Raw genomic sequence first — 20,267 nt, forward strand, 5'->3', positions numbered from 1 at the left:
GCCTGGCCCAATTTCAGTAGCACACGTCCGGGACCTCTCCTCGCCTGGCCAATTTTCAATCCCACATGTTCCAGGCATAGCACTCATGAATACTAGGGGCTACTGCACAGTCACATGTATCTCGTGGACCAATTCTTGGTTACCCAAGTCCTATGGACTGCCGAGCTATTACTAGGCCAGCTTCCTCTACTACACTTGATGTCTTGGGTCGCACCTTCTTTTAACCAAATCCAGCTTTGCCAGAATCATCCCCTTGGAAAAGCATTTGCCCTGGCTAAGGCACAGCTGTGCACTTGTGAAGAGGAGTCCTTTTCCTGATCCGTCCCCCCACGCCCTGGGTGATGAAACTTAGTTTTTGGGGGCGGCGTTGTCCTTCCTCTTGCAGTTTTTCTTGTCCTTCCTGCGCACCCCACAGCAGGGTCCTTCAGTGTCTTTTTCTTTTGCTGGGTCACTTAGCTTCCTCTCCATCTTGGTAGCTCAGGTTCACCTTAAGAGACCGCCTTGTCACCAATTAAATGATTTGGGTTCCAGGCTCTTTAGGATTACCTCATATGTTTATTCCAGCTTCTTAGTTACAGTTACATATTCAGGACATAATATGAACAGCTCTGGGTTGCTTTTGGCAATCAGCATTGCCATTCCCAATGGTTTCAGGCTACTGTGTGTGTAGCCCAATGATGGTTTTAGGCAGTGCCCTCCTGTGCTCACAAACATAGGCAAAAATCGGTGGCAGCCTATTCTTCATGGTTCCCTGTGCACTTTCTGGGGAGTTCTGGCCATCATGATGTTTTCAATGCCAGTAATGCACAGTTTTGTGGTAGGGCTTGGATGCATGGGTAAAAACATCCCACAGAAGACAAACTCTTAGGCCTTACTACAGCCTTAACCCACATGGAACTGAAAAAGGAAATGCAACAAACCATGAATCCGGATACCCTCCTTGCATGGCAAGGGCAGGGAGAACAATATTCCTTCCAAGACAGTTTACTCTTCTTTAAGGACCGCCTATACATCCCCTCCTAGAACCTACAACAACAATTCATTTCTGGTTACCACGATTCCCTGATCGAAGGGCACCCCGGGATTACCAAGACCTTAGCCAAGGTGAAACAGAACTTCTGGTGGCCTACTTGGCGAAGAGATATCATCCAATACATCCAATCTTGTGGAGTCTGAGCACAAAATAAATTGCAAAAACACAAAACATCTGGCCTTCTGCAACCTTTGGACATTCCTCCAGCGCCATGGCACACCCTTTTCCTCGACTTCATCACTAATCTACCTACCAGTCAAGGATTTAACACCATCCTTGTAGTTGTAGACCTATTCTCAAAAATGGCCCATTTTATTCCACTCAAAGGCCTTCCAGATGCCTCCACTCTAGCCAAGGTGTTTCTGGACGATATTGTTAAATTACACGGCTTTCCATCAATCCTGATCTCCGATCGAGGTAGTCAGTTCGTTTCCAACTTTTGGAGAAAGTGTTGTGCAATGGCACAAATTGACGTCCGGCTATCCACTAGAAACCACCCCCAAACGGATGGCCAGACCGAAAGGACCAACCAGACCCTTGAGCAATACCTGCGGTGTATGTTACATCACGAGTTAAGAGACTGGAAGGACTTACTTTGGATAGCCGAGTACGCTTATAACAACTCCTTACATTCCAGTACTGGACAAACACCCTTTTATACTCTACATGGCAGACACCCACGTACCTCAGAATTGGATCTCCCAACCAACTTAGAAATGCCAGTGGTAAAAACCCTTCACACCAACATTACTCAGGCTTTCAAAAAGGCCGAATAACATCTAATTCATGCCAAAGACAAGCAAAAACAATTCACCGACCAACACAAGACTATGGCCCCTGATTATCGACTAGGACACAAGGTTTGGCTAGCCACCAGGTTCATACCCATCAAAGGAACCCGGACCTTCCAACCCAGGTATTTGGGACCCTAAACCATCAAGGCGGTTATCAACCCGGCGGCCGTCAAATTAGATTTACCATCCAATCTACGCATCCATCCGGTATTTCATGTGTCCCTTCTAAAACCAATGCAGCCAGGTACACGAATTAAGGCAGCACCAAAACCCATTCTTGTCAACGGAGAACCAGAATTCGAAGTTAAAGGCATACTAGATTCTAAGTACTCAAGAAGGAAGCTATACTATCTAATCAATTAGACAGGTTTTGGACCCCAAGATAGATCCTGGGAACCCGGCGAAAATGTTCACGCACCACGTCTGATTAAAAGCTACCATCGAAACGTCCCAACTAAACCTGGGCCGGACAGAAGAAACACCTTGAGAGGGGCCTTTGGGGGGAGTGCTGTCACGATCCCTGCCCTAAGCCTGGATAGCCAGGCCAGGTGGGCTACTTCTACCCCCATCAGGCCCTCAAGGGCCTCGACATTTGCCCCCAGACTCTCTTGGAGTCAGTCCTGGCGCCTTTGGCGCAAGGATCATATGCTAGAGCAGTAATCGGGGCTCATAAGGGCATTGTGCAACAACATGGATGCCTCCACATGGCTCAGTTCCTAAACTGAAACATGCGGTTTAGCATTTAGGGTGTGGCAGGCCAAGTGATACCTATGATGACTGCAGGCTATATAAACCACGTACACGCTTCGCGTTACTTCGCATTCTAGCAATGTGACGCTCCTCGTGTTCTGCAGCATCTTCGAACCTCAAAGTCTGCACCTGCAAAACAAAGGGACATTGTTATTTTCAGCAGCTTACCTGAGATTCCACCGCAGACTGCAATCAGCACCCAAGGAACAGCGAGCTCCTTGGATCTTCGAACCTGCAAAAAGAGAGAAAAGAGACATTAGCCATTTACATCAGAGCCGGCAACTTGCCTCTCAAGTCGCCCATCGACCAGCACCGCTTAGGAGCCTCTTGCTTCGGTGAACGCAGCGGCCAACCGGAATAAAAGACAACAGGTTAGCAGAAGCACGGCACCATATCGCTATGTATAGCGCCCACTTACCGCATCGAGGCGCTCCCAAAACACCATCACTTGCTGGTAAACCCAAATCCAGCCAACGGCCCACAGTGGACTCTCACGGACCTACTGGGAGAGAAAAGACATCATTAGTTCAAAGAAAGGCTTACAGAATAACAGTAATAACACCTACCTGAGAGACTCAAAGGGGCAGCATCAGTGAAGTAACTCGATTGTAATCGCCCACAGAGGACAACGCGCCCCTGCCAAGAAGGCAGGACGGAGAGCTTGCCAAAGCCCAAAACAAGGTGAGGAAAGGCCCGGGGAGGCGCTGCGGGCATATCTGGTGTTGGGTGGTTATTTCCCCAGTTGCTCTAACTTGAACATTGCCCACTTGTTTTCCAGAAGGAACTCTCCGCTGATGATACCCGGGAGAGACCGAGAAGGGCACCAGGGTTCCGGCAGATGGGTGGCTTCCCCGTGGATACCAGGTGAGCGTAACACCTTGCCAGTGTGTATCTTCTCCACTGCCTCGTATCCCAGGTCGGCATCTCCGGTGCCCTCAAGGATGCGTCTCCTGGCTGGCCTACCCTTCCCTTCTCTCTGTGCCGTGGCTCTGCCTCACTGACTTCTTGTCGAAGTGCGAGCAGCACTGCCCTGCAGAAGTAGGGTGTTTGCCTAATGCTCCGGTTTACATTGCTGACGTGACGCTTCTCCACTGCCTCGCGTCCCAGTTCGGTGTATTCAGTGCCCTAGGGGATGCATCTCCTGGTCAGACTCTGCCTGACCAGGAGATGCCTAAGCTAGGGAGATTTATTTTCTCTCATCTGGCATCTCTGTGCTCGACTACCCGTCTGACAGCTTGGCTTCTCTCCACTTCCCGACCTGCGGCGGGTGAAGTGCATCTCCTTCCATCTTGACACTTCCTGCTTTTAAACATTGTGCTGACTTCTGGTCTCCACAAACAACTCGAATGTGTCTCCCATTCTGTGCTCCGTTTTCCTCACATGCTCTTCCTCGTCTCAGTGTCTTTACAGAAGATGTTAGAGTTCTACAATTGGTGTAAGGTGGTTGAACTGGGTCTACACCACAATAAGACCTAAAGATATGGGAGTTTAGGGGTAGGGTGAGTTCATGTTCTGAATGTAAAGGATGATGCCTCAGAGTTATGATATTAAAATTAATGCAACATTACAGTATGCCATAAAGGTCTGCGGTATTGAGGGGGAGGGTCGTCGGGTTCTACGGGAAAGGAGGAATACCATCTCTCATCTGGCAATGCCTCTCCAGACCAATGACGGTCATCTCCCCTGTGTGGTCCTCCCTCAGATAGCCACCCTTAGGCATCTTCTGTCTTTCCCTGGCCTTCTAGTGAGATACTTTCCCTGGGAAAGGGGTGATGACCAGGTTCGTCACAGTAGGTACACCAATAACAAGGGGATAAATGAGATAACTTGCATCCACCTACACAAGCATGCAGACCATGTTGGGATTATGTAATAACACTTTTTCATGGTATCCTTGCAATCACAAAGCTCCTGGATTGTTGTGATCTGCCAACCTCCTAGAATCCTACAGACTAGTTTTGACCTTCCACCAAGTTGGTGACCTAGAGTGGAATGAAGTGCCCCAAGTTAAAGGACCTAGATTGTTGGGTCTGCAACTTGTCTCTCCAGATGTTTTGACCTAGTACTCTTAAACTCGCAGCATTGATTATTCTGGCTACTGATCATGGGAGTTTGAGTCAAAATCACCTGGTGAGGCATAGTTTGCAGACCACTCACCTAGGTCATCCCTGACAAACGGTATTTAATATTAACAATACACCCAAGAGAGTTCCTGTAGAAATGTCCGGAATTAGCCTGGAACCTATATCTTCCGATAACTAGTCTTATGTCATGCCATATGAGAGGGACCTGCAATTATGTGAGGAAACTGTGCTTAATCAGATTGCATACTTTGACATTTCCTATTCAGCTGGCTTGTACCTCTGTCATCAGAATTGGAATTTAAATCTATGCTGGGTCCCTAATGTATATGTAGGTGAGTTCCAAGATGTGCAGTTATGTACTGAATGAATAGTCTAGACCTAGATGATTTTACTGAACCTTGAAATATCTACCGCCTGTGCCAAAAAGCACATATTTAATTCAATCGCGTATATATAATTGAACTGAAAAAAAATGTGTGGTCTTACACACAATTAGTAGTCAATATAGTATTACAGATTTCTTTTTTTTTTTTTCTTTTTTTTGGATGAAAAGGCCAATCTGCGGTTCAACCTTCCACAGTTTTTATTCAGGCTTCCTGCAATTCAGAAGCAAGACATCATGAGATTGAAATCATCTTTGAACACAGGACAATATTGAGCAGCCCTTCATAACCATTGGCTTTGAACATGGGTCATGCTAGATCCTATCAAATGACCTCGCATTTGGAGCAAGGAAATTATTCTAGCAGCCCTGAAGAAAGCCTGGGAAAGGTTGAAACACGTGTTGGCTTTTTCATCAACATTTACTATATTGACTACTAATTCTGTGTAGGGACAAAACCTTTTTTCAGTTGAATAATATATACGTTATTGAATTGAACATGTGGTTTTTGGTGCAAGAGGTAGATCTTTCACAGTATAATTTAACAACACTTGGGGGTGGGGTCTTTTGTTGGTTTGTTTTTATTTTGTTAATCCAGCGTGTATTTATGCAAGCCAACCCCTCTGGTCTAAATGTAGAGGTTTGCTAAGATCATTAGGTGCTAGAAGCTCAGACTGAAGTGCAACCTATGATTTCTAGATGGTTTTACTTTGCATATCATTCTTCAGTCCCTTGATGAACGGCGAAGGAACAGTTAGACCTGTAATACTTGGTAACATATTTTAGTTAGTGGTTAATCACTCTAAGAAAAGCCAGTCATTTGGAGGAGCTGGCCGCTAAAAAAGCTGTAGGGCCATTTCTCATAGTAGCAAACATTTAACATATTTAATGCCATCCTATTCATTATGAATAAAAAAGCAGTAAACAAAAATGAACGGCAAAGCGAAATGCATTTTTTTTAACCTGCCTTTAAAAAAGCTGTTGGGCCATTTTTTCATAGTAGCAAACATTTAACATATTTATTTAATGCTATCCTATTCATTATTAATAAAAAGCAGCAAACAAACCTGCTGTCAGTCTGAATCTTGGAGCCAAGCTTGGAGCAAAGTAATTTGCCATATTCGATTTTGCTTTTTATTCTCTGTTTACTTTACCTCGTTTTAATGGGTTTATGTTCCGAGACTACACTCCATAGTTGTTACCCTCTATGCTATTCCTTTTTTTTATTTTTTTTAAATGTCAAAGTTGAAATGAAAACTGTCAGAACACTTGTTTAATTTCCTTTGCCTGGCTGTGTTGTTTCAGCAGCTCATTTTTCTTTCTGTTAACGTACACTATTGTGTACCTTAGGTGTACAATGGAGTCGGGGCCAATGGATCTCCAGGCAAAACCTTCAAAGTGCATCTGCAGCTCTGGGACACAGCCGGACAAGAAAGGTAATTGTTGACCTTCGGTTTAAGTGCACTGTTGGGAAATCTTTCACCATGTCCAGGGTGCAGCATAGTGTCAATTACACTGACTGCCATTCCACTATAAATAGTACCGCCAAACTCTACCTTTTATGGGATGGTTATTTGAGCCATACAGTCAATACCCCCCCGAGCAGAGTTTCTGGAGCCAGTAAGAGTTTGCTTGTTAGAATACAATTTGAAATTGTTTGATTTTAATTGAATACCATATGTCTAATGTATGAGTTATTATAATGAACCTCAGTTAATTGTGAGGGATGCAGGAGGTGGGAACACGTGTCGTGTAAACAGAGGAGTTCATGCAGAGATTAGGAACACACGCATCTTGTGATCAAAACACATACATACTTGAGAATGTAAAGCATCTCAACTAAAAGATTGATAAAATAGTACATTTGATATACATCTATTAGTGTAAATGCAAGCATGGAAGTAGCCTTTCAAGTGTCTTTCAAAATTGTGTTTAGCACCCCTAAAGAGTGTCTTTTTGTTTAAAAAAAAAAAATGTAATTTACATATTTTATTCTCTCTCAGCAGGTATGCTGGAGTTCGACAATAATTGTTATGATGTACATTTTTGTAACATCCTGTGTCCTAGTTTTCAGAGTCACTTCTCTGCACTTACTACTAGATGTATACTCTGATTTTACCTATTGCATGCACCACCCTTACCAAATCACTTGGAACTTCTTGTAATGAAGGAAGTGTTGTTGAAAAACAAAATTGGCGCAACTCAAAATTGTTCAACTGGCTGCTGAGTTTATGCACGGTTAGTAGCCCTTCATGTGTAGACTAGTAGGACATAAGGAAATATACTCTTAAGTATTACTTTAAAATAACAAAAAGAAATCTGATGAGCAAAGGGCTGGGTATTTGTGAGCGCTGTGCTCCTGCACACATGATAGATAATCATTCAATCAGATTTGTTCAAACGGTTCAGAATGTTTGTAGCCTGTAGAGAAACGTTTTCCAAAGTCCTTCGCGCTTCTGTTTTATTGCCAAATTTGACTTATCGACAGCGTCTTTGAGATCCCTGAGATGTCAAATTGATGGTCTGAAACAACCTGACCGCCATTTTGTAGCTTGAATGTTATAAGATGGTCTCCACAGCATAACATACATCTTTGTTCTCTGCAATTAAAAAGAACACTGCCAATTTCTCAACCTTTTCATTTCAGATCCTAAATCGGTGTGTCCGGGGTCGCCTCGGGACTCGGCAATAAAAAAATACAAAAGTAGTCAAAAAAGGAGTGTACGCAGGCCAGAAGTAATGCAGGTTTATTCAGTGTCCATACGCAGCTGGTACAGCTATAGTCAAACAGATTGCCGAACAGAACTGTGTGAAAAGGGGCTGTCAATGAAACGCCTCTAAATCTAAAACTTTTATAACAGTCGAGCTAATTAACTTAGTAACATTTCAACATGAAAAAATCTGCGTTTGTCAGTGGGGAATGGCCAGAACAAGATGAAAAAGTCTGGCTAGAAGAAATAATGCAACAGGTCACCGCCATAGACTTGGGTACATGGCAGGACGGTGGCCTTTTACACCAAGCTTTGAGCGAGTTACACATGACTCTGAAAATTAAAGAGGAGCAGATTAAAAGTGTTAGAATTGCGGCCTATATATCTGTATATGGGAGTAATGCGGGAAAAGCATGAGGAAAATATAATTCTGGCGCAAAATCAATCCAAATTATTAGCTCAAATCCAGACTGAACTGAAATTAGCGGAACAAAAATTGCAAAAGAGCCAAGATTCTGAGGCAGAATCTGCAGATTATATAAAAAAATTAAGAGGACTTGGTAAAGTTTGCTCAGAACAAATAGCCGTGTTACAAAAGCAGATTGAGAAAGTGGAAGAGAAAAATAATAAATTAATTACGAGAGACCTCCACTCTCAATCAGCATTTGATGAAGAGCGCCAAAAACTAAATGCCATCAAACAACAAAAAGATGACCTGGCTGAACAAAGGGGCACCCTGTATCAGGAGGAAGAGACCCTATGCCAGGAAATGTGCAGTTTAAAAATCAATCTGGAGAGAAAGGAGTCAGACCTTCAAGGATTGACTGTTATAAAAGAAGAATGTGATAAAATAATGGGACATAGGAGACATATGGAACTCGAGCTAGAGCCAGGCCTTAGAGGCTCTAAATGTGCAGAAAAAGGAGGTTCACCTCCTGCAGCAGAACTTGTCTCATTGTTCCCAAGCCATACAGGAAGCGCAGAGAGACAATGAGGCCCTCTGTGAGGAGAATGATGGACTCCACAAACAAGTGGCAGCTTAAGAGTGGGTCATAGAGGCCAGTAAAACCCTAATTGGCGAGCAAAAGGCTCAGATCTTTGCCTATTATCAAGAGATGGGTGCTGAGAAGGAAATTCTAGCAAGGTTGGAGAAAGAGTATTCTAGACCTAATACAAACTGGAGGGACCCCAAACCGGATGAGTGGGACGGGGCAACCCCTGATCATAGTATGATGACCTCTGTACTAAGGAACTCAACCCCATTTAGCACTTTGTGCACTGCTGACTTCATGGCTACTGGTTCACATGAGCCGGAAACCATGAGGCCGTCAGAATTAAATAGGCAGAGCATAATGGAGCTTACAGGTCAGCGTCCCCCAGAAATTGATAGAAGGGCTTCTCTTTACAGGTACAAAAATCTAAAGGCTGATGCCACTGACCAGGAAACCTCCTATGAGGAGAAGATCAAGGAATCAGATCTGCAGAATCACTACCTCCAAAGAGACGAGTTGGTTCAATTTGCACAGGAACAACCGGTAAAGAGGCCCCAAAAGAGCATCCTGAAGACCTCCACCCAATTAGGGCAGTGGGGGTGGGGGGATCCTCTGCCAACACTGGAAGCAGGGAGGAATTGGAAGACTACTCTCCTGTGCGCCACATGGGAGTAGAAACTAGGCCCCACCATTCTGCAAGCCTCTCCCAAACTCGAAGAATCCGGGAGCACCTAGATGATCATGAGGGGACTTCAAATAGCAGCGCCTCTGAGTATGAGGGCAAATGGACTCGGTTGACAAAGCCAAAGAAGGCAAATGAACTAGAGAGTTATGGCAAACGACCCCATTAGGCAGATTAAGGCCATTAGGAGTTTCATAACCCCATACCACAAAAACGCAAAATATTCTGTCTGGGAGCATTTGGAACTCTATGAGCAGATGATGGGACACTTTCCACCTTAAAGACAACCATAACTGAATAGAGTATGCTAAGTGGACATTCTCTCCAGAGTACTCCATCTTCTTTGTTGGACTGGAGGACCAGAACCGTTCAAGATGGTCCAACTACAGGGCGGCCATCTTGAAACACTTTTCTGCCCACAGAAACCCCAAGAGGCTTGCAAAGCGGCCTACAATTTGCAGTGCGGGGAAGATCAGGTCCCACGAGAATTTGTGCAGGAGCTAAAACGCGCCTTTGCACAAACCACTAGGAAGGTGTGCACGGATAGCAGGAAGTTTATAACTACCTTTTTTCATGCGCTCCCAAAGTATATCATGACCCAGCTGGTGAGGGATTTCCATGATAAAAGATCTCTGGACTGGGTCATAGAGCAGGCGAAACCTACAGAAAACAAAAATCAGACCAAAAACCCCAAGCCAGCCAACACCCCTGCTGGTGCTAAGGTAGCGGAGGTGAAGGTTTCCCCCATTTCAGACCTAGAGATGGGGGAGCCTAAAAATGTACCTACACAGTCAGCAAAACCAGAGGCAAGGCCCTCGGGCCAATCACAAACAGGTGGCAGTCGGGGAGGTAATCTCACTAATGGGACCCCTAATTCTCCTGAGTATATCAGTCTCCGGTACAAGGGCAACCGGCCTATCTTGGGGTATGTATGGACTCCTGCCGCCTAAGGAGCAGGGTCCCACCAGGTAAGTACTTCCCCAGGGAACTTCCCTCCTAACTTCCCTCAGGAGGGCATTAATCCCCCAAATCCAGGGTTAAGTTACTTTCCCCAGTACCATCAAAACCCCAACTTGCAGGGCAACCCTCCTTGCTTTTCCTGGTTTCAGGGACCCAGACAACCCAAATCCGGGAGAGGGGAGGCCAAGGAGGGAGGGCTACCAAAATCCACCATCTCCAGGGTACTACAGGAGAAGGGATAGTTACCCTTCCCGTGAACAACCGAGGTATGAGCAAAGACCCCCGTAGCAGCCGAACGGGTGTCACAACTGGAGCGCCAGGTCCAGAACCTTATCCAGGATCTGGGTTGCATGTGGAGGGGTCAACAGAACCCTTAGGTGAGCATGGTGGCTCAGAACCCCACAAACCAAGGGTCTGGCACCCCAGCACAATGACTGGGAGAGAACCCCCAACAATTCACTGGTTCCAGAGGAGGAGGAGGCGGCATGGGGGAAAAAGGGGTGTAAAGCCGTAGGGGAAGCTTCCTTCCTCACCCGTGAAAAGCCCCTGGACACCCCGGAACCATAACAAAAATCTCCTGCCCCTGAAAATCTGCAACTCAGGGAACAGAGGGTGGGTAGGAGAAATAAAGACCTTTCAGAAGGCCCATTTTGTGGAGGAAGTTGTTGTCCTCCAGTTTGAAGGGGAGGAATCCTCAGAGGATTCTGGTAAAACAAAATCTTCTCCTTCAGGGACGGGGAAACTCCTCCCAAAGAAAAATGGGTCCCAAAAGATCTAAATGAAGACCGGGTGGGTGTGGGGACTGGTTCAGAATTGCCCATCCTTGAACCCCAGAATGAGCATCCAGAGAACCATATATTAAGAGGATTCCCAAACTTCCCAAATCAATTCTGGTGACTGCCTCCAAAAAGGGGGAAGGGGCAGCCCAGAATCAGAAAAGGACCCTGAAACTCCCCAAATATCAGAATGTCAAATTTTGCTTTCAGATTCCCAAACTCCAACACAGATTATGCCCAAACTACCCCTGTGTCGGAGTCCAAAATAAAGAAATTGACCACCCAGCATGCCCAGAATGCCCATTACCTTTGCACATTGGAGGACAAAGAAGGTAGAATCTACGCCTCCGTCCAAGGGCAATATGCATTTCCAGCACTGCTGGACACAGGATATCGAGCCACTCTTCTGTCAAAAATGGCCTTTGATCAGCTAAATTCTGGAAGGGGGAAGATAATACCAGATCCATCTCGCTCCTCTTCCTGGACAACTCTAGAACTTCGACCGGAATTAAATTCCTGTCGAGGGGAGAGCGGATTTGGAAATAAAAATTGGGTGACACAAAGTGAATCACCCGGTGATCGTCGAGACTCCAGAGGGCACACCCTGTCTACTAGGGAATGACATCTTGCGCAGGTTGTTCCCTGTAATGGACTGTGTGAGCAAGGTCCTCTGGGCTCAGACCAACAGGCCAATAAAATTGAGTGTCAACCATGTTAGCTTAAAAGGCACATGCCACATGGTTGAACAAAAACCTGATTTCATTTCCAGTACAATCAAATACCTGACGTGACGGTAATTGCTATAGAACAACAGACTGGTGATGGGAACTCCACTCCATTCCTGGAAATCAACTTTCCTTCCAGTCTCAAATGGCATTCCACACTGGAAGGAAATACTTACTGATTCACAATCTGAAAATCCCAATTCTATAGTCAAAAGTGATGAGAAACCAGCTCAAAGTTTAGCTGATATTCCGAAAATTAGAGAACAGCTCATCCCTATTCAGTTAAATGAGGCGAAGGAGTCTGCTCTCGCCCGAGTGTGCGGGAACAACGGTAAGAGCTTCCTCAGCAAAACCACGTTCGGACAGCCCCCAAAATATCCAGCCATTCCCACATTTAAATTGATCACTAAGTGCGTAATGGGCCTGGAAACTCCAAATTCCAAACATCTTCTGCATAGCAGGTGCATGCTCAAAATGTCTATAGGTAACAAAAGCATAGAGCATAATTGTTGGGTCGTGCGAGATGTCCCTGCTGCATTCTATTTAGGCAGTGACATTCTTAATTGGTTTGCCATTAATTTGGACCTGATCAATTACAAAGTCTGGTCCCGACTAGTGGGAAATCCCATGGACATAGATGATTCTGAAAAAGCATTTCGGTCAGCCCATGTGCTGCCGTATGCAGTTGAAGTTCAAATTAGAGAGGAGGTCACCATCCCAGGACGGACATGACTATTCCCACTTGAATTAAAAATGAAAAAGGACAAACTGCAAAATCCTGACACATATGTACACCTCCACTCCCATCTCCAACAGCAGGGGGTGGGGTTAAACCCAACACCATTAGTCAATGAACACAACACCATGCCAATATTGATGGATAACAGCGACCCTAGGAGTTTCGCTCTGGGCGCAGGCACCATTATTGGAATGGCGGTTGATGACCGACATTTTTCCATGGATCTAGGAAATGAACTGATAGGACCAGTTCCCAATGACTGTTTTGACAATGACTTACCACCAGACAGGATCTTCACCCGACAAGGGGGGAATTTCCTGGTGTATTCTTCCTGCCCTTATGGGGAGGAAGAGGCGACCTGCGACATCAGGCAGGAGGAGTTGATATTTCAGGTCCAAAAGGACTGCCTCTCCTACCTGAAACCCACTGTCCAGGTTAATACTTGAACCAGGGACCTCTCCACCAAGCTGGAGGAAGCCGCTGAGATAGCAAAACCCTAAGTCTTTCCAGGCTTCAGGCAAATAGTTGAAGAGCGAGTCAACCTAAATGATGCCTCTGAGACTCCGGAGCAAAAGTTGAAACAAGTGTTCTTAGATTTTCAAGATGTCTTTGCAGTGGACTTGTATGACTGTGGTCGCACCGAAATACACACTACAATTCCCATGGACCCTGGAATGACTCCAGTGTTTGTGAAGCAATACTGCTTGCCTCTCGCATCCATGGAGTCCCTGACGGAAGTCATCAAAAACCTTGAGTCCCATGGGATAATTCATCCAGTCCACAGCACATTTAATAATCTGGTGCTGGGGATTTTAAAGCCGAATGCCCAGTGCAGACTCTGTGCTGACCTGAGGGAGCTGAATAAATGGGTGCACATGTCCCGATGGCCTCTCCCCTACATTGACCAGGGGCTGGTCCAGATCCTGGGTTCAAAGGTATGCACTGCCATTGACCTGACACATGGTTACTGGACCGTGCCCGTCAGTAGGCAGGATCAATACACGCTGGCCTTTTCCTTTGGGGGGGGCAGCAGTAAATGTGGACCCAGAAACACTTCGGATACATAAACTCTGGCAACAAATTCAACATCTTTCTACATAAGGCCATGCCCGACTTGGGTGAAAGGGGTAACCTGGCCTATGTGGGTGATGTCCTGATAAAAAGCTCAAATGTGGAGGAACATATAGCGCAAATCTTTTATGTTCTGACCTAGTTGAGGGTTGCCGGATCAAAACTGTCCTTCCAAAAAGCACAGTGGTGCAGGACCCGTGTCAACTTCTTGGGGCATGAAAACTCCTGAGGGTCTGTTCCCCCAGGAGAAGAAGGTGGAAGCACTCCTAGAACTGAAAGACCCCACAACTCTGCATGAGCTAAGGAGACTCCTTGGATTGACTAATTACAGTAGGAAGTTCATTGAGGATTACGCAGAGATCACAAGACCCCTGATCCATCTGTTGAAAGGGGGGGTGTCAAGTGGGAGTGGGGTCCAGTGAAGCCGAGGTAGTAAAGCAACTCAAAAGAAGCTTCTCACAAGCGCCTTGTCTAGTTTACCCTGTCAAAAACAATGAGATCTTCTTGGGAACAGAGTTCTCGAATACATGCTTGACACCAGTATTATATCAAAAGCATGACAAGGTCAATAAAGTCTTCTCCTATGCAAGCAAGACTTTATCCTCGGTGGAGGAAAAATTCAACGATTGTGAGAAGGCACTCCTGGCAACGGTTGGGCATTGACAAATTACCGCTCGTTCATCCAGGGGGAACACATCATAGTGGAGACACCACACAGCCTTTGCAATACCTCCAAAGTGACAGAATCTGGGCCGGAAATGTGAGTAATTCCAGAATTACTTCCTGGATTCTGTCAATGCATGGCTTTCTTGTGGAGGTCAGATATGGACAAAACAAGAAGAGTCCCCTCGCGCAAGGTCTGGCTGACTTGCATTATTGTGCCAGAGAAAACTGTCTCGAGGACGAAAGTCTTAAAATCCAAGACAACATGGAGGCATACCTGAATTCCCTGCACAAAGTCTATGAAGAAGAAAAGTGCGCGGGAATGCCCACAGTTTATGTGGACGGGTTCTCCTACCATGTTGGCAACAACGGGGAAAAGGAATTGGTGGCCGACGTTGGGACTGCCTGGGTGAATGATGCCCCGGAGCCCTCCGTGGGGTACAAAATTGGTCCCTGCAGTAGTCGGGTGGCGGAGTTGATAGCAGTTCATCAGGCCGTCCTCACTGCCGTCCAACACCAACACCACAAACTGGTCATAATCACTGATTCAGATTATGTCCGGGACGGGTTCGTGGAGCACCTGGATAATTGGAAAACCAGAGGCATGCTATGTGCTAATAACACACCTCTGAAACATGGCAAGCTAATCCAAAATATTGATGATCTGGTGACCTCTAGTGGGATGACCATCTATTGGAAGAAGATCAAGGGTCATTCCAGAATAGAGGGGCCAGACAAAACTGGAAACGACCCAGCTGATGAGCTGGCCAAAACCGTAGCCATACAGGGGATCTCCTTGAGATCGAGTCCCTGAGTCCCTTTTGGGGGAAATCCAAGGCACTGCTATTGCTAAGTCCCAGACCAATGCTCACAATAAACTGTCAGCTGCCCAGTGGAGTAGGGAGACCCAGATGTTGATTTAATGACAGCACAAAAAGGGGATCTGATTATTGAAAAATGTTATCAGCACATTGAGGACCCTGAGAACTTTTCCCTGACGCATACCGATTGCATTGAGACAGAGTACCTCAGAGTGTTGATTAAGTGTCTCAAAATGTTCTGAATCCAAGACGGTTTGTTGGTAAGGAGATCCATATCTGGCTGTGACCAGTGGGTGGTCCCTAACTCATTCCAAAGCCTGATGCTTAGTCACACCCATGATGCTGCCACAGCCGGTGATCGGGGGTTTCACACTACTTGAGAAATCTTGCGGGAGGTTGCATACCGGCCACACATGGGGCAGGACCTCGAACAATACTTGAAGGGGTGTCTTGTGTGTGCACAATTTCAGCCAACATCGCTCACACACCGAGCTCCCCTCCAGAAGAGGGGGATGACACTGCCTTGGTCAGATTTACAAGTAGATTTCATCGGCCCGTGATTCGCTCCTCTAAGGGGAACAAGCAAATGTTAACCGTACCATGCTTGTTTACCAAATGGGTTGAATGTCTCCCGGCCCCAAATTGCAAGGCAGAAACAGCAGCTGCCCTGATGATCAACCACATCTCACGTTTGGGCCTACCCCCAAAGGATTGAGTCAGACCGAGGTAGCCACATCACCAGCAAAGTGATGACAAAGATGTGGGATATACTCTGGGTAAAAAGGAAACTTCACATTGCATACCGCCGGTCCTCTAGTGGCAGAGTTCAGAGGTACAATAAAACCATTGTAAGCATTCTAAAAAAGTTTGTGGCAGATTCTGGGCCAAGTTGGGACATCCGATTACTGCTTGTCCTGATGGCCATCAGATCTACACCACCTTCTGCAACTAAGATATCTCCATTTGAGCTGATGACTGGATGAAGGATGGTGCTACCTCAGCATCTGCTCTATACAACACAAGAGCAGACACTGATAAACACCTCCACAACTCATGAGTATGTTGAGAATCTAAGCACCTTCAACATGCTTTTGTGTGTGCTCAGCGGAATCTGGTAAGATCTGCTGAGGGTATGAAGACTCAATATGATTTAAAAACAACCAAAAAGGAATACCAGGTAGGAGACAGAGTCTACTTGTACAATTTCCAAAGGAACCAGACCAAAGAGTTCATTTTTACCAAACTGGCAGGGTCCTTTTGAAATTGTAGATAAAATTTTACCTGTCGCCTATAGAATCTGCATCCCCAAAGGAGAACTGACAGAAGAGAAATGGGTCCATATTAATCAGTTAAAATGTTGTCACCCTAGGTACACTTTGCAGCAAATTGAGGAATCCAGAGAAAACCAAATAGGGGAGACACCTGAAGCATAGGAATAAGAAAAAAAGGGGAACCAGAAGGGTCAGACATTGTCTTTATTGTATAAAATACTGTCATTATTGAATGCATGTGTGTCCCACTGCTGTCCACCTTCTTGGAGGGCAGTTAGTGGAAAAATGTAGTGACCGGTTTGTTTATTTCATAGATTCGTACTGGTTGCGCCCATTCATCACCAAGGAGGACCTCCCGGGGACCGGGAAAGGAAAGCGCCAAGGAAGATCTAGGGGTGTGTAGGGGAGGATTGGTCCAAAAGACCCCCCCTTGCCTACATCCCCTCCCCAGGTGAGGGCCATGGCTCATCAGGTGTCCCCTCCTTACCACCAGGGCCCAGGTGGTGGATGGCTCACCTGCTGAAGGCATTGCCCAAACATATTGAATTTAGCCAGGCCTCAGGAACCATTTTGTCTAATAAAGATGGTGTGAGCTCGGTGCACTGCAGCGCGGCCCCCACCTTTGGAGAGTTTCAATTATCCCTCTAGCCACAGCTCCCTGGCAGATCCGCTGTGAGCCCGTTCCCACGGACAAGACGGACATGAGCTAGTGTAAGATACCAACACTGTAACATTTCACCTTCCGCAGTGTATCGCTGCTCCCAAAATGACCCGGCCAGCAGAGCCTGGGTGGAAAGGGAACTGTAAAATGGCCCTGGGTTAAAAGCAAAAGTTCCCATAAACTAATGCCAAAACTACCTGCGATGGGCGCATTTTTCTCCACAAACCTCTTTTATTAGAAAACCTGTAAGACGTATAGATATAGCAGAAGGCATGTTCACACGGCATTGGCAATGAAGCACCCACACCACTGCAGTTATGTACAAATAGTAGAAGCGTCCCGGGGGGGGTTATTTGTTATGCGTATCATTGAGAAAGTTTACACCCCACGGTCCCGCGCCATAACCGAACTAATGCTGCTAGAGTGCAAAGGAAGACAAATGCAACCATACTGAGGGCTCATGTGAAGGACGCTCGGGAATGCACCCATCATGTGTGTATGTCCAAGCCCCTTATGTGCCACTACCGTCACGCACGGTGGCGGGTCATTTTCGATGCACTCCACCAACCTCACTACTACCTCACTTACTGCGAATGTATATGCATATAAATGTTGTAGTTGTTAAAACATAGTGTACAAATAATGTGTTCGGACTGGATGTATTTGAGAGGCATTTACCATAGTTAAAATGTAAGCCTTGGAATGATTCAATGAGTATTGTATAGTATTCGAATGTTTATGATGCTTTCACCTAAAATCGGCAACACCCGAGGAAGATACCTTTTGTAAATATGTGCAAGGCCATTTCCCCCTCCCTCCCTGCGAAGCCTGCCAGAAGAGAGAGCAGGGGCCCGCGCTGCGCTGCTCCACCTCCCCCCAAATAGGCTGGAGCCGCTTCAAAGATTTGTAGTTCCCTCTGCAGCACCCAAGGCCACGGCCCGCCACCTGCATTATTTACAGCCCAGCAGTAAACCTCCGCCTGAATACACAAATCCAGAGGCGCCCTCCCTTAAACCCCGCAAACCACCGGATCACCCTAGGTTAATGGCCCCTGTAAAATTAGGACACCCAATACTATGGCAACATTACAGCAACACATTCATAACGACTTCTAACAAGACAAGAGGACATGTACCGTCCGTCCTATGCCCTGAGACCCAGCCCCACAACCTATGGTACCGGGTCAACAGGACACTGGTAACCATGTACTGATGAATCGCCATCAAACCCCTCTCAAGGTGCATTCCTCCTGTGTTGCATTAACCTGTAGAATAACCTATTGGAAGATTTACTAAAGAAGATAATATTTCAAAAAGACTGAATGACTGTGGTGTGCATGGCATAGGGCAGAGAAGTCAGGAAAAGACATTCATCTCTGACACTGGCCACAGTGGCACAACGACACCGCCCGGATGAACCCAGCTGACCCGCCAGGCCCAGCCCATCCCACGAGGCTGACCAGTGACGTCCTCCAGCCAAGACCAATCACATCACAGCAGCACCTATAGCTAGTCGTCGCCACCCAATCCCATTGAACTTGTGCCCCCTATAGTGTGTAGATTCTTATGATGTTTTTTGTAAATATATACGCCTGTCTTTGCTATTGTCAGACAGAGCGCTCTCGGAGTTTGCAGAGTTCTTTGCATGCCCTATTCTGATTGATAAACTCCCATTTACGCTCACCCGCACTTTGTCTTGGTTTTATTCCCATCCTGGGGGAATCCTTCATTGTCTCTCATTGCGGGGAGGATCGTGCTGGTTGGGGACGCTTGCCATCAGGTGTCGCTCAAACACCACAAAGGAAGACCTCAGGGAAAGTTGTGGGTGTCGTTCCACGCTCCAACAAGCGACAGCAGGAGGATCGTGCCGTACCGCTCCCTGATGGAAGAAGGACTCCTACCTGTTGAAGCCCACTTTGCCCCACTCTCCCTCGACGAGGATCTCAGAAGAGTTGGGGGGGGGGGGGATTTGTGGGCTTCTTAGACCCACTCAGCAGTACTCCCCTCTATAAGTTGCACTTCAGTGAGCACCATTGCCTCATGGCAAAACTGTGTTTTGCAACAACAAAAAGATGGCTGCACCATCTTGCCAAGCACATATGGGGCAGGATGGAACAAGGGGGCACATTGAGGAAGCCTGCCATTGTGTTCTGACGTGTACCAAAGAAAGGGAGTGAAAAAGCAGCGCTGATTTGCTGCAAGCCGAAGTTCTCATTTGAAAAAGGGAAATATTTCCAGTTAAAACTGATGCCGTTTTGATGCTCTTTTCCTCTGTTTCCTCATCAAACTACTATTAATAAGGCCCTGCCATGCCCATTCCTATCCCCACAGTGCTTTAGCAGAAAGGTGCTTTATTCCTGAATGACAGCTCTGCCAGCCAAACCTGAAAAAAATCAACAAAAGCTTTCCTTCAGCTACACAGGAAATGCTTATATTTTGCTTCAAAATGTCAAAAATCACTTCTTGAAAAGAAAATCGTAGCTTTCTGTGCACATGTCAATTTCAGGAGACATTTGCCTTGTACAGAGTGTGTAAAATAAGTTGGCTACAGCTACAGAACAACATTGGGAAGTAGATGGAAGAGAAATCCCAGCAACATTTACACATGGAAAAATGGGCTTTTGCAAACCAGAAAAAAATGCCTGTTTTTAAAAAGTGCCATGTTGAAAAAAACGTGTCTGTGCCTAGCAATATAAAGAGGTTTGTTGCTGTGGAATATTTAGGAGATGTTTTCTCCAACAGGTTTGATTTGATCCAGGACAAAATAAAAGAAAATAAAACTGGTAAATTGCATGGGCTGGATTTTGCAAGCTACACCAACAGGTTTTTCCTGTTGGTCAGAGCTCAGGCTTCCCCCCCAAATGGGGCCACCATCAACTTCCAGGACACAAAAGTGATAATTATTAGGTTGGAAAACTTTGACTGATCAGAACAAAGAAACTTAACATACTAATTAGACTTGGGTCTGGGCTGAGCCACCTTATAATGGAACTTCCAGGACACGGATGTGCAAAGTGAAAAATCACACCTACTAGTGACTTCTCCAGGAAATTTCAAAGGAAATCTCTGTGAAGGGGTAACTTGGAAGCTATGCCTGTATATGGGGAACAATACTGAACATTTGTTTCCTAAGACTATTTTATAAATAAAACT

The 20,267-nt window shown here is 46.0% G+C and overlaps 1 protein-coding gene across 4 annotated transcripts in view; it reads left to right on the plus strand.

The window, feature by feature from the left end:
• RAB27B (RAB27B, member RAS oncogene family) overlaps window positions 1-20,267 on the plus strand; it is a 567,811-nt gene that overhangs the window by 472,279 nt on the left and 75,265 nt on the right. For all 4 annotated transcript variants that reach the window (XM_069627003.1, XM_069627004.1, XM_069627005.1 and 1 more), the window contains one exon: window positions 6,394-6,479. In XM_069627003.1, the coding sequence (XP_069483104.1) occupies window positions 6,394-6,479 (86 nt within the window). The remainder of the gene's footprint in view (window positions 1-6,393; window positions 6,480-20,267) is intronic.

This window comes from Ambystoma mexicanum, chromosome 6p, assembly GCF_040938575.1.
Source record: "Ambystoma mexicanum isolate Mex_15411 chromosome 6p, UKY_AmexF1_1, whole genome shotgun sequence".
In the NCBI taxonomy this organism is placed as follows: domain Eukaryota; kingdom Metazoa; phylum Chordata; class Amphibia; order Caudata; family Ambystomatidae; genus Ambystoma; species Ambystoma mexicanum.